Below are 13,316 nucleotides of genomic sequence, written 5' to 3'. Positions count from 1 at the left end.
GCCCGGTGCAGGGGACAGGCAGCCCTGAGGAAAGGGAATTCTCCCCGCCTTCCAGGGCGCGTACCTTCCTGGCCAGTGAATCCTTTGTAAAATCTGGTGAGAAAGCTGTGAGCAGTCAGGATGGGCCTCACACTAGGAAAACATCCGTTGTTCCTTTTCCTACCTTTCCAAAAAGCTCTCCCAAACCAGAGCATTTTATTATGATGATTAAAGGCAAACTGCTCTGACAGTTCCTGATTTCTCCATGGTTAACTAAAACAGGAGCGTGTCCCAGCACTGAAACTTCAAGGTGACACGTGGCCTCCAAGGGGACCCAGCCTCAGGGCCCTTCCGGGGCTCTCCCTGGTCCCCTAGGACTCGCCAACACCACTGAGTCGCATCTAGACCAAGTACTCGGCGATGCAGCATCCGACTCCCAGGGCATTTCTTTACCTGTAAGTCTGCGGTGATGGCACGGAGCCTCCTGAAGGAACATTCTGTTTACTGTCGGCAAAGTGGAAGCCCTTCATCTCCATCTGAGAGGACTAAAGACACCAAGAAGGAATGAGGGGTCACTCGATGGCCCTGGAGACACCTGGCCCTCACTGAACCACCCGTGCAGAGCCGATGAGGACTTCTGCGGACAGAGGAATTCTCTAAAGAAATGCGTACTCCCCTGCCCCTCAGTCTAGGCTCAGGAGGCGGCTTCTTGGAAGTGGGAACTGTACTCTGTGTTTTTGTTTTTTTGAAGTGCAGTGGGGAGAGAGGACTGTGTGTCACCACCAGGACGGCCATCAGCAGAGCCCAGGCCAGACACATTTTCTGGGGATCTGGGGGACCGGTCTCTGAAATGGCCCCACAGCGGCTCCACAGGCCGAAGGGCCCAAGCATCAGCATCAGCTACCACACTCCTCCCCTCTGCTCTGGGCCTTGGTTCCCATCGCTAGCTTACACAGGAACCAAGGGGGTCCCACCATGGGGTTCCCCACGAGCAGGAAACCGGTGGTCTGGTGAGGCCAAGAGCTTGCCCCTCACCTAGACCTCTGGCACTTTCTCCCACAACAGTGGTTCCTGACTAGCTAGTAAGGGTTCTCCCCAGAACGCGACAGGATGAAGTCATCCTTACCTCTCTGCTGGTGTTAAGGACCGAAGGCTGGGACCCAGGTGGAAGGATTCGTCGGGGAGCCCCGACGGAGAGGCTCTGCCCCTGTGGCAGCTGGATGGACTGTGGCAGAATCAGGGGCTGCTGCCCGGAGCCGTACCGAGGCAGAGGCAGCTGGGAGCCAGGCAGCGGCATCGTCAGCTGCTGGATGACAGGGACAGTCAAGAGGAGGCATGGATGTCGGGGAGAAAGCCACAGACTACTGGTCACACCTGCCCCCAAGAGTAAACACAGACTATGCTTCAGGTTCTTGTCTCAAGACAGCTGAAGAGAGGCCTCTGCACAGCCATAGGTTCTGGGTTTCTGTTCGAGCACACCCTCTGAGGGAGGGGCAGGTCTGATTGCCCGAACAAGGCAGGGGGTGAAGATAAGCCCAAGTCCACGCACGCGGCTCCTCTCTAGGGCTGCAAGAGCCACGTGCACCCCAGACCTTCTTGCTCGCACCCGGCAAGGGTCTGCTCAGTGCACGTTACGTGCCGGGGAAGCACCAGGACGTGGTCAGATCAGGGAGCAGCAAGGACCCAGCATGTGGAATGGGGGCAGCAAACCCCGTGTGCGTGGGAGATGGGGAAGAGGAAGGGAAGGTCGGGAAGGCTTCTTAGGAAGCAACGTCCGAGCGAGCCCCCAGAGACGAAAGCTGTGTGGAGGTGTGTCTTTGGCCTCTTTGGTGCAGCACAAAAAGGCAAAAGTCCTCTGTTGCTTTGCTGTTGCTCTAATGGTGATACAAGACAAGACACAACTGGGTTCTGGGGTTCTGGGGTTCAGGGGTTCTGGAACTGAACTGGAGACTCTGGATCCTTCTGAAGGCCGTTATATCAAAAGAAAGTGGGGGTGGGGGGGTGACAGGGAGGAGAGGGGCCTGGAGACTCGGGACTGGCGCAAGGAAGCCACTTGTCGTCTCTCAGTCACTTTCCTCTTCACCCCCTGCGTTGAGTCCACAGTGGAGGGTCAGAAGGATCTATTGGAATCGCATCACTGAGACGAGCAGCGGCCAGAGCCTCCAGACCCCAGACTCCTCCCTGCACACAGCAGGGAGCGGGACGAGGAGGAGGACAGCGCTGTATTTCGGGAGACTTGTGTTCCGGGGGCACCCTGGCTGGTGTGTTGAGAACAGGCTGTCAGGCCCAAGAGCAGAGGCGGGAGATCAGGGAGGAGCCCCCACAGGAGCCTGGATGGGGAGGAAGGTGGAGGGCGGGGATGAGGCATGGCTGGATTCGGAATGCTTTCCACAGGTAGGGCCAACAGGACCCCTGCGGAAGGATCAGAGGAGGCGCGAGGGGAAGTGGGGACCTACAGGGGACACGGACACGACAGCCAGGAGGACCAGGAGAACTCAGGTCTTGGACATGGTGCCAGCATGTGTCACGCAGGAGATGCCGCAAGACGCCAGAGCAGAGGCGACGCGTAGCCCACGGGCTGGAGAACACAGCTGGGGGGCAGCAGGAAGACAGGTTTGGATGGGACGTAGAGCCACAGGGCTAGACAGGGGTCGGAGAGCAGAGCCCGCGGGACGTGGAGAAACCACAGACCAGGCGGGGAACGAGGAGGGTTTCGCCAGGATGGTGCCCGTGAACTGAGCGAAGAACAGGACTCTGGGGGAACGAGCATCTCTGGGTCAAGTGTGGCCAACGGGGCAGCAGGACGAGAGCAAAGAATAACCATCGGGAACTGATGCGTGTGCTTACACAATTTTGTTGTTTTTTTTTTTTTTGAAAGGAGGAACAACAGGGTGGTCTGGGTATAATCCGGAGGACCCTCCTCCCCAGAAGGTGGCCCTGCGAGCAGCTCGTCTGTGTGCTGACGGGACATGTGCTGTAGGAGCGAGCAGGAGGCTGGCTGGAAGGGACGGGGGGTGAGGGGGCCTCTCCCGGGCACGACTAGCCCACCCTTGTGGCAGGAGACCCGACACGAGATCTCGTTTCTCTAGGGACACCGTAAGCAAGATGCAGGCGGGTGGAAGGTGGTAAGAGGAAGCTCCAAGTCAGGAGCGGGTGCTGGGGCGGCGGGGAGGGACCGGGCCTGAGTGCGGCTGCCGGCGTGCAGCCGCAGGTGGTCTGAGCGGGGCTGGTGTTCTCCTGGCACAGACAGTTGTGCAAAGGCGGGACTGGACTCCACCAAGGTGGAAACAATGCAGGGGGGCCCAGAGAAGAGAAGAAGTGAGCAGAGAAGGAAGTGAGCCCACAGGGGGAAGGTGATAAAAAGGTGGCTGGAGCCGGGTGGCTAGAGGGAAAGAGCTAAGAAAGCAGAGGCGGTGACTGAGTAGGACCCTTAATCTTGAGATAAAGAAAGAGGTACAGTTTCTAGCGGTGACCAATGCAGACAGGATCATGGGCACAGTGGGCCGCTGGAGGCAAGGGGGCCTGTGCGTACAGAGACGACGTATCATCTACGCAGACATCGAAACCACCAGCAGCTGTAACAGGAGCTGTGTCGCAGAGACTGGGCCAGGGGCCAAAGGAGGAGAGGGGTGACCCCCGAAGGTGTCTGATATTGCGGACGGTCACGGGAGAGGATGACGTGAAGCCAGATGCTAGATTCAAAATATGGACTCACAGCAACACGGAGGCCAGTGCGGTAGTCAACACTATGGGCTCCAGAGCTGGGGTTTCAGGGAGAAGGGAGGGACAGCGGTCTAGAAGCATCGGTGGGAATGCCAGGAGGACGCGCACACCTCATCTCCAAGCCCCCCAGGTTGAGGGCGGGAGAGAAGCCGCGGGAGAAGCAGCACTCTTGGGATAGGCACATGAGGTGGGAGACCTGGCCCCAGTTCTAGCAGCCCGAGGACCAGTCCCAATGGTCGCAAACAGCATGTAAGTCAGCACGCGGCGAGAGGCAGATACGAGGGAGAAAGCCGTGGTGGAAGAAAAAAGCCCAGTGTTTTGGGCGAGAGGGGCTGAATTCCTGACCTGTGGAAGCTGGGAGTCCAACAGCTGCGAGGCACCCAGGCCAGCAGCCTGGCCGAGCTGGCCCTCGTAGACCAGGGCTTGGTTTCCGCTCATGGGCTGGTAGGGGGAGCCGGACTGGGGCTTCACCATCTCCAAGGGCTGCATGCCTGGGAAGGCCGAGTAGGGAGGCTTCAGGGCCGTGCCTCCAGAGAGGATCATGGTGCTGGGCGGTGACAGGCTGGGGTGCATGTACACCTGAGATCTGCAAAAGCCAGACAGACAGTGGGTCGGGTGCAGGACTACACCAGGGGGTCTCAAGTGAGGGCACACCCCACCATCCCCCAGAGGGCTTGCTAAAACCCACACTGCTGGCCTCGCCCTCAGAGTTTCTGACTCAGAAGTGCCTGGGACAGAGCCTGCGGATTTGCATTTATGACAAGCTCCTAGATGGTGCTGATGCTGCAGGTCTAGAGACCACAGTCTGAGCATCACTCGATCACACGAGCGAAATCATCCAGGCTGTACAAGGCACAGGAAAACCCAGGGGATGCCAAAAGCACGGGACCTCAGATGCGTGGGAAGAGCCCACCGAGGGTGGTGGGAGATGGGAAGAGGAGGGGCTCAGGAGGGGTGGGGTGACAGGGAAAGGAAAAACAAGGCCATCCATCGAGTGCTGTCAAGCCCACGGCAGCTCCTGCAGCAGGTTAATGACGACTCTGCAGTGCCGAGACCACCACGCCCCCGACCCACCGCCAAGCGGAGAATTGTGGAGCGGCAACAGTCCAGAGGGGCACGTCCACAGGCCGCGGGGGCCCGAGCTTCTGGCTGCACCTCACCTGAAGGGCTGTAAGGAGCTGAAGATCTCCTGAGACTGGGAGACGGGGAGCCCGCCCCTCAGTCCAAGCTGGGCCTGAGCCTGCAGAGACGTGTGAAGGGAAATCGGGATCTGCTGGGCAGCGGCAGCCTGTGGTGGGAAGCCAGGCAGGTAACCGCAGTGCCCTCCAGGGCGGGTGTCTGCCCCCCGCCACACCCCCTGCTCCACGCAGCAGCTCAAACACTGCCCCAAATGCAAACTGGAGCATGGCCTTCTGGTGCTTTCCTTGCTCTTGGGGAAAAGGCAAAAACTGGGTAACAACCCCAAACCATGATTTCCTACGCTGGGTTCTATACAACAGCAAGAACGAATTCTGGCTACAGCTGTCCGCAGAGGTGCATTTCAGCATGCACCTGTCAACGGGAAACATACACGAAAACTACATTCAGTATGATCCGGTTAGGTGAACATCGATACATCATAAATCTCAACAACGTAATGTTTAAGAACATGTTTCATAAAGAGATCAGGACAGGCCAAGTCCTCTGTTCTCTGTCCCCAAATCTACTTCTGCCCAAGGGCCCCACCATCCAGGCACACAGGTCCATGGGGTGCCAGACCATCAAAGGCCCCACACCAGGTTCAGGAGGGAGACTTCCAGAACTCTGCCCCTTGCAGCACAGAAAATACGCCCATCCTGCACGAAAACAAACACCTGCACATTTCTAAAACTACCTCTTTCTAACGCATCCATGCCTGGGAGTCTAGGCCTTTCTTCTCTTCATCAGAAGGATACCTGATACCAAAGGATACCAAAGAGAATTCCATTTCAGCTAATTCCCCAGCTAGGACACAGGAGGAACTGACAGAGGGAATCTAGGAGTCTAGAGTGCCAAGCTCCATTCCTCTTCCCTGCCTCTCCTGTGTTCGTTCACCAAACATTTCCTGCCTGCTAGGATGGGCTGGGTGCTGGGCGGTCCACGTGAGGGGACACAGAAACAAGACAGTAAACAAGTCGAGAAGGGAAATTAATTCCACCGTGTGCTGCATCCCCATCCCCCACGGGGCCACCCGTCCGGCTGTCATCACCTGCTGGTAACTCTGCTGCTGAGGTATCGTCTGAGGAACCAGCCGAGGCTGACCTGCAAACACGTGGCCGTCCAGGTACAGAGGTGGCAAGTGGCTGCCTGCAAACAGAACCCGAGAGCAGACAGGACAGAGTCAAACCTCACCCTTCCTGAACATCCACGCATGCACACTTTCCTGGGGAATCAGTGGGAGGGACGGAGCGTGTGCAGAGCCTGCTCGGTCCCCTGCTGCTGGCCCTGCGCCCCACAGCCCCACACTTGCTCGCCCCCAGGGGAACACGGGCCCAGGGGGGTGGACAACTGACCTCGCTCACCAGACCCCGGGCCCACTGAACCACACCCTGGGGAGGGGCTCCACTGCAGCTCAGGCAGCCCTGGTCTCCGCCCCCTACTCCTCTGTCTCCCTGCACGGAGTCCACGGTGGGGAGCAGGATGGTCCACTGGAAATGCCATCGAGACCCTGGCAGCTGGGCCCTCAAAACTCCTGCCCTCTCCCTTGGGGGCACCAACACAGCGGTCTACCACTGATGGGCCACCTGTGAGGGCTTGGCTGACACGAAGCACTTTGCAGGTTGACTCTGTGTCACGAGCTAACAGCCCAGAGAGAGCCAGGTGTATCTCACAGAGGAAGGAAGGGGCCGTGGCCCGGAGGGCTGAGCCACTTGAAGGCGGAGAGGACACAGCCCCTGCATGTGACCCGGCTCTGACTCCAAGCCCTGTCTCTGCTTGCCCCTGGTCTGCTTCCCACACCACAGAAGGGACGCAGGGTAGAGGGGAGGGCCAGGGGTCTGTAGCACCTGGGAGGCCAGGACCACCCGGCCCATCAACAAGCTCCTACTTTTGCACACTCAAGTCAGGGTAGGGGGAGGCGCTCAGGGCCAGCACCGCTTTTCTCCTGACAGTGAAGGGAGCCTCCCTGAGCTGGTTCAGGTGAGGGAGGAGATACCTGGAAGAGAAGCAGAGGGTGCTACGGAGGCCACGGGCATGGGCGGCATGGAAACTCCGCCGAACGAGCTGTAGCTGACGCCGTTGGAGGCGCCCACAGAGGACGGGGGCTGGATTCCCGAGCCCGCGCCTCCCGGGGAGCTCTGCTCTGGCAAACTGGGTGAATTTTCCCAAGCCTTGCGTGCGGACTCCATCTGGAAAGCAAGGGGAGGGAAGAATTACTTCCAAGAAGGCGGGGGACGGCACAGACCGAGGCCCCAGGATGGGCGGGCGGGCGGGGCTGCGTGCTCCAGCCCTCGGCAAGCTAAGGCGCCCCGCAGCCTTCGCCTAGCGCCTGCCTGGCGTTACCTTCAGGGTGAGGTCGGCGGTGGGGAAGGACATTTGGGAGAGGCCGATGGCCCTCTGGATGTGATGATCACGCCGGAGGATGGGAATACTTTGTGTTAACCCAGCCTGGAAGGGGAAAGGAGACCATGGAACACGACAGGCACAGGGCCAACATGACAGCAGAGCAAAACGCACCTTTGGTTTTGCCCGCGGGCGCTCAAGACCCCTACGGTGAACCTGCCGGGAGCACACATCCAAGCTGATCTGCTCCGGTCGGTGGTCTTCCCCGATTCTCTCAACAGAAGTCTGTGGAGAGCCACCTGCACACCCACAGCCCACGGAGCACTCGGGCAGGGGCGGCCGCGCCAGGCACAACGACCGGCTGCCAGCACAGAGGCGCCGACGCCTGGCGTGGAGACCCCCAGGTCCCGTCTCCGCCCCCCACCAGAAACTGAACGAGGTCCCTGGTAACGTTTTCCTCACACATGTGGCCGACAGACCCTCCCACGTGTGCCCAGTGCCCGTCAGCATTATCAGAGGGATTCTGAGTAAACACATTGGTTTATCTCAGCACTACCAAACATACGTAACCACAGAACGTCAAATAACCCGGACCTGAGAAGTTGTTTTCCTGTGGTAAGATCACAAAACCGGGGCACAGGACGTTTACACAACATGCCCGAGGACATGTAACCAGCTAGAGAACGCGTTGTGCCACGCACCCAGGTCTGCCTGACCCCAAAGCTGGTGTTGGCCCCCTCCTCTGGCTTCAGAGCCCCCCAGAAGCCTTGCTCCTTTCTCTCCAGGGCCTGCCAGCACAAGAAACAGAGGGAAACACACACTCACGTTACTGGCCAAGGCGTCCTGAAGTTTGACGACCGGATTCCCTGCGGGACCAGAGGCAGAGCCAGGTGGCAAGCTGAAATCCGAGTCCTGAAAAGAAGGAAGAGCTCACTGAAATCATCTGCCCGCTTTTCAGAAGAGGCACACATTAATTTGATCCAGTCTCCAAGACTCAAGAAATCTAGTGGGCAGCGTCCACCAGATAGCACCCAAAAAAGTACGCCACCCCATGACCCTCCCTCCGAGCTCCCTGCCTATGCCCACTGGCCAATCCCGAAAGAGACAGTGAAGATCACTAGTCTGCCCAGCCTGAGAACCTGGCTGGTGTCAGCATAATCTAGAAGGCAGCTCAGTGGCACCTGCCTCATACTGCAGGCTGACACACTCCACCAGAGAGCTGCTCAGCTTCTGTCCCCCGGCTCTTTCTAGGTGACAGCCCCGTCTCAGCACCTCCCCTCCCTCTCCAAGTTCAAAACCATGGGGGACTTGTGAGGGGGGTTGGGGGGTGGGAAAGAAACACATCCAAGCCTCACTTTTGGATTGACTCCAAATTCAATGGGCGGCACCGGCAGCACAGAGTCCACGTGAATCTCCACCCCGTTAACGGGCGGGACGACGGCTCCCTGCAGCCGCTCGGCTCCCTCTGAGCCCTTCCTGTTTTTCAGAGAGCGCTCATTGCCAATGGGTCCCGGTCTGTGCTCCTTGCTCTGTCCTGAGCCTTGATCTGAGTCCTTGATAGAAAACCAGAGATGCTGAGAAACACGGGCTGGAAGGACCCCAGCCCCAAGCTTCTGAGCACCAGGAAGAGGGGAGAAGACAAGGGACGGCAGTCCCCGGCCCAGGCCTCCACGGAGGGACTTCCAGCTGACCTTTGGCTCGGGCTGCTTCTGGGCCTGCTCCTTGTGGCCATCAGCCTTGGGCTCCAGGCCAGGCCCGTTCATGTCCTCCGGCTTCAGAGTGCCATACGGGGAGCTGCGCTGGGAGGATGTTGCAGACGACTCCCGAGACTCGGCGCTCAGGTCAACGCCGCTATCCCCCTGGCTGCTCTTAAAACCCTGCTGTGCAAGGCACAAAACGGGTGAGAACCCTGACCCCCCAACTCCAACACGGGACTGCCCAGGAAGTGGGACCAAGTGCGTGGCTGAGACACCCCCGTAAGCCTGTCCTTTTTAGCCCCGTCCTGACTTGGGCCCTGACCCGCCAACAGTACCCAGCAACTGAAGACGCGATCAAAAAAACCACGGTATGCAATGGGCGCCAGGGACGGGGCCGCCAAGCTCATTCCCTTGTGGCCAGGTCAGACAGGGCGACTGCCACCACGGGCCCGGTCGCCCACCCTCCCCGGAAGTCAGGAACAAAGACCAGCGCCAAGCCAGGGCCAGTGGAACCAGGCTCTGGGCCAGGCTCATCGGCGCGGCGAGGAAGAGCTGGGCTGGGCAACGGTGCCCGAGGCCCGGGACGAGCCGGCCACGGGGGCGGCGGGCTCGCGCGCTGCCCGCGAGTGGTTCAGTGGTCACTCACCTCGGCGGAGCCAGGCTCGGCGCTGTTGAAGGCAGTTGCGGCTTTAGTCCAGGAGTCGCTGGCCGGGGCCTGGACGGGGAGGGCTGCCCGAGGGTGCAAGACAGAGAGTCAGGGCCGCGCAGGGGAACCGCCTGGCTGGCGCAGCCCCTCCCAGCTCTCCTGCCCCACGCAGGGCACTGGAGCCGCTCTGGTAGCTTCACCCGACTTCCCAACATCCTCACACTCCAAGAAGCGTGCTTCCCTTTACTTCATCCGCTACTTGCTCTGGAAGGCACGCCAGCAACTTCTCGTTCACATCCGTGAGAAAGCTGTACCGCTACTCCGTGTACTGACGTGGTCTTAATCTTAAGCCGACTGTTCATTTCTACAAGCCTGGCAGCTTCACAGAGTCTCTCAAGGATCTAGGCTGGTACTACTCAACCTCTGTTAGCTCGAGGACCACTCCAGGACTCCCACCAAAGCCGCAGACCCTGCGTATGTATGCAAACCCGACGTGCTATTTTCAGAGCCAGGGACCCTCTGAAGCCGTGCACGCACCCCCGGGCTGAGCGGCCAGTGAGGCGGGTCCTGGCAGTAAAGGCCCGAGGGCAGGGGCTGGCGTCCAGCCTGCTCCGAGCGACAACCTGGGAGGTTATCTGTGGACACTCGGAGTGTGATACCCTGCTCACGTGTGCTACCAAATCAACTCACAGCCATATTTTATGAAGAGAAGACCATACTTCGAATCAGAGTTGAACGTCGTCCAGTGTTATTTGTAACGTGTTGGAACCTAGGTTTTAGCCCGGAACGTAACAGGCCAGGAGCGAAGATTCAAAGAATCAACACCTAGGACCCAGAACTTGGAGTGTCTGTCATGTGGCTCTGGGATCACGTCACTGCACTCCAGGGTCCTCGGCTACTTTGTTTAACACACCGGAAATGGGTAATTTCTCTAGGCTCCCCTGTGAAGCATCATGCTTTTCTTCACCTGTGTACTCTCCAGGGCTCTGCCTCAAGCAGGCATTAATGAAGAATCTGCTCGATTAACATGGTTTTGTATCTCAGGAACACCTGGGAGGCTCGGTCAGGTTGGGCGTCTGACTTCGGCGCAGGTCATGATCTCACAGCTCGTGAGTTCAAGCCCCACGTCCGGCTCCCGCTGTCAACGCAGAGCCTGCTTCTGGTCCTCTGTCCCCCTCTCTGCCCCTCTCTGACTCGTGCCCTCCCTCAAAAACAAACGCTAAAAAGAAAAAAAAAATTGCTTTTGTATTTTAAAACGAAGAGTTACCAAAAAAAAGAGCATTGGGTTTGAATTTTTTTTTTTTCAATTCAGGAAAATAAATTTTCCAAAAAGTCAGGTCTCCTCACTTTGGTCTCAAGCCTGTCTGGCTCAGGAGAGCATGAGGAGGAGTGGCCAGGAGCGCCCGGCGTCAGGGCCGGCACGCGGCACAGACAGGAAAGCTTCGGACCCGCTCCTCCTCCCTGGCGGTCACCTGGTGCTCCTCCACAAGCTGAGTTTCTTGGGTGCCTGACAGGGGCAAAGGAGTCGAGCCAACTCCCCCCGTGACTGGAGCCGGGCAGGGAAGGGGCCTCCCTTGTCCAGATCAGTGGACGCAAGGAATGGTGCGCTCTTGCCCCAAATCGCAGGCAGGGGAGTTTCCAGCTGTTCAGGGGCTGCCGGTGGTGCCGAGACGGTATCTGACACCGTGGCTCCGGAGAGGAGGCAGGAGACAGGCAAACCCCACAGGCATGCACAGCCCCAAAACAGGACGCTCCCAGAGAAGAGACCCCCTGCCCTGGGGACAGCCGTGGACCAAGCAGCTGAGCCCAAGCACCCAACTCTTACCCTGGCCGCTGCTCTCCCAGATCTCCGTGCCCAGGCTGCTGCCAGGAACGGTCACGTCACCCTGCTCCAGGCACAAGTTGTTCTGCTTTTTAGCAAACCGAGGAGGAATACGGGAGGAAAGACCTCGACCCTTGACAGGCACCTAAGGAGAAAAGACGTGACGCTGTCCGGCCCAGACGTGAGGCGTGAAGCACGAGTTCTCCCCGCCAGAACCACATCACGGGAAACTGCCCCAGGGGTGCAGGAACGCTGGCATCTCAAGGCCTCGGCCACGGGTGAATGGCAAGGCCAACCACACCATCCCCGGGAAGGGCGACAGGCCGGTGCACGCAGGCTGCAGAGGCCAAGGGTGCAGGGTCCAGGCCTGACTGCAGTTTGAATACAGGGTCCCCGGCCCTCGAGACGCCCCGGGTGACAAATCTCATCCCACACAGGCTGGAGTGGTGGGAGGAGGGGGGCCTGAGGGAGGCCTGCGTCCTGTTGTCACCTGGGATGAGTCACCTTCTCCAAGCACTGGGCTAACATCACCTACTCCCACACGACAACAGGGTTGGTGGATGTCGGGAGCACAAGCACGCTGCTGTGCCCGCCTTCCCCTCTTCTAGCTTGGGCCTGATTCAGAACTCTCTCTCCTCGCTCTGGGTTTCTCTGTGCCGGCCTGCCCTCCACCCCACACCCCCTACCTGCACGGCCTGTTCCTTCTTCCTCCTCTCTTCTTCCAGCAGACGGCGCTGCTTCTTGGTCAGGACCTCAATGAAGCCTTCGCCCGCCATGGGGCCCACCTCACTCTCCTCCCCAGGGCTGGACCCGCAGTTTTCAATGATGGAATCTGAACCCAGATTTCACAAGAAGGGACAGTGTCTCCATTCATCGGAAGAAAGAATAACCCAACCCTACCGGTTTCTGATATCTAAGGACAGCTCAGCTCCGAAGGTCGGGCGGCACCAGGCCTGATGCCTCCAAGGAGCAGACTGTACTTGGAGTCTATGGAAATCCTGAAAGGGTCCTTTCTCCCCCCCCACCCCCCCACCCCAGGCCTCCTCGGCACACGGTCGTCTCACACCGCAGACGCCAGTAACACTACAGTTTAAGAAAAGACGCTGGTGACCGAAGTCTCTGCTCTGGTGCTAGCCAGCCGCGTGACCCTGGACACACCACACAACCTCGCTGGGCCTCGGGGTCCCCCTCTTTAAAACTGGGGCACCGGGGCTGCTACGGGGGTGGCAAGGCTGTGAGCAGCAGGAGGGCAGGAACCATATCCGTTCTGCTCACCAGCGTCGCCCTGGAACTTGGCCCACCACCTGCCCAGAGGCCACGATGTTCAGAGAACGGATGGGCAGACCCAGCAACCCTCGAAAGCCACCGTGGCCCTCGGTTCTGAGGGGCCCGAAGATGTGAGGGGACAGACTCACTTCCATAGTTCAGGTCAAACTGTTTCATGGTCTCTCCCTGTTCGCCCGCCCTCTGAGCAACCAGCTTGGCCGCCTCCTCCGCCGTCTCACAGGAGGCCTCGGGGATGTCGGAGGCACCGTGGGCCACCCGCTCCAGCACGTAGTGGCTGCTCCCACTGCTGCAACCGAGACCCGCGGGCAAGGCCTCATCTGGGGACCTAGGAAGAAGGAAGAACCGCGTTAGCTCAGAAGCGGCCAGAGGCTGGGGAAGGAGAGAAAGGGACGATCAGCATGTGCGCACGGCACGCACGTGGACACGGGGCCCTGACCTACAGCGCGCCCCCTCTGCGCAGTCGAAGCTGCTCCCAGCGGCAGCCCTCCTACGGCCACACTGCCAGCTCACGGGGACAACTGCTCTTCTCTGACCCCTGCCAGGGCTCAGTGCCTCGGTTCTGTCCCACTGCGTGCCAAACTCAGCAGGGCTGCAGACAGGAGAGAACAAAGGGGAATGCCCAGAGCAGGGCCACAGCCCTTAC

The 13,316-nt window shown here is 59.4% G+C and overlaps 1 protein-coding gene and 1 non-coding gene across 13 annotated transcripts in view; both read right to left on the bottom strand.

Moving 5' to 3' along the window:
- Window positions 1–13,316, bottom strand: part of PRRC2B (proline rich coiled-coil 2B) — an 89,207-nt gene that overhangs the window by 5,585 nt on the left and 70,306 nt on the right. For 4 of the 12 annotated variants that reach the window (XM_043567157.1, XM_043567156.1, XM_043567163.1 and 1 more), the window contains exons 17-30: window positions 12,802–12,998; window positions 12,073–12,218; window positions 11,390–11,531; window positions 9,565–9,647; window positions 8,913–9,101; window positions 8,577–8,774; window positions 8,047–8,133; window positions 7,222–7,326; window positions 6,875–7,067; window positions 5,930–6,027; window positions 4,863–4,990; window positions 4,048–4,288; window positions 1,106–1,285; window positions 433–524 (exon numbers count right to left, since the gene is read on the bottom strand). In XM_043567157.1, the coding sequence (XP_043423092.1) occupies window positions 433–524; window positions 1,106–1,285; window positions 4,048–4,288; window positions 4,863–4,990; window positions 5,930–6,027; window positions 6,875–7,067; window positions 7,222–7,326; window positions 8,047–8,133; window positions 8,577–8,774; window positions 8,913–9,101; window positions 9,565–9,647; window positions 11,390–11,531; window positions 12,073–12,218; window positions 12,802–12,998 (2,079 nt within the window). Of the gene's footprint in view, window positions 1–432; window positions 525–1,105; window positions 1,286–4,047; window positions 4,289–4,862; window positions 4,991–5,109; window positions 5,637–5,929; window positions 6,028–6,874; window positions 7,068–7,221; window positions 7,327–8,046; window positions 8,134–8,576; window positions 8,775–8,912; window positions 9,102–9,564; window positions 9,648–11,389; window positions 11,532–12,072; window positions 12,219–12,801; window positions 12,999–13,316 lie in introns of those variants that run through there. The other 8 variants (XM_043567159.1, XM_043567164.1, XM_043567168.1 and 5 more) reach the window with 4 other exon arrangements.
- Window positions 2,039–2,122, bottom strand: LOC122475510. The gene has a single exon (XR_006295206.1). It is a non-coding gene; the product is annotated as a small nucleolar RNA SNORD62 (small nucleolar RNA).

The sequence above is a fragment of the Prionailurus bengalensis genome, chromosome D4, assembly GCF_016509475.1.
Source record: "Prionailurus bengalensis isolate Pbe53 chromosome D4, Fcat_Pben_1.1_paternal_pri, whole genome shotgun sequence".
NCBI classification, from domain to species: domain Eukaryota; kingdom Metazoa; phylum Chordata; class Mammalia; order Carnivora; family Felidae; genus Prionailurus; species Prionailurus bengalensis.
The sequence above is the reverse complement of the archived record's forward strand: the minus strand, read 5'-3'. Positions and strand labels throughout refer to the sequence as shown.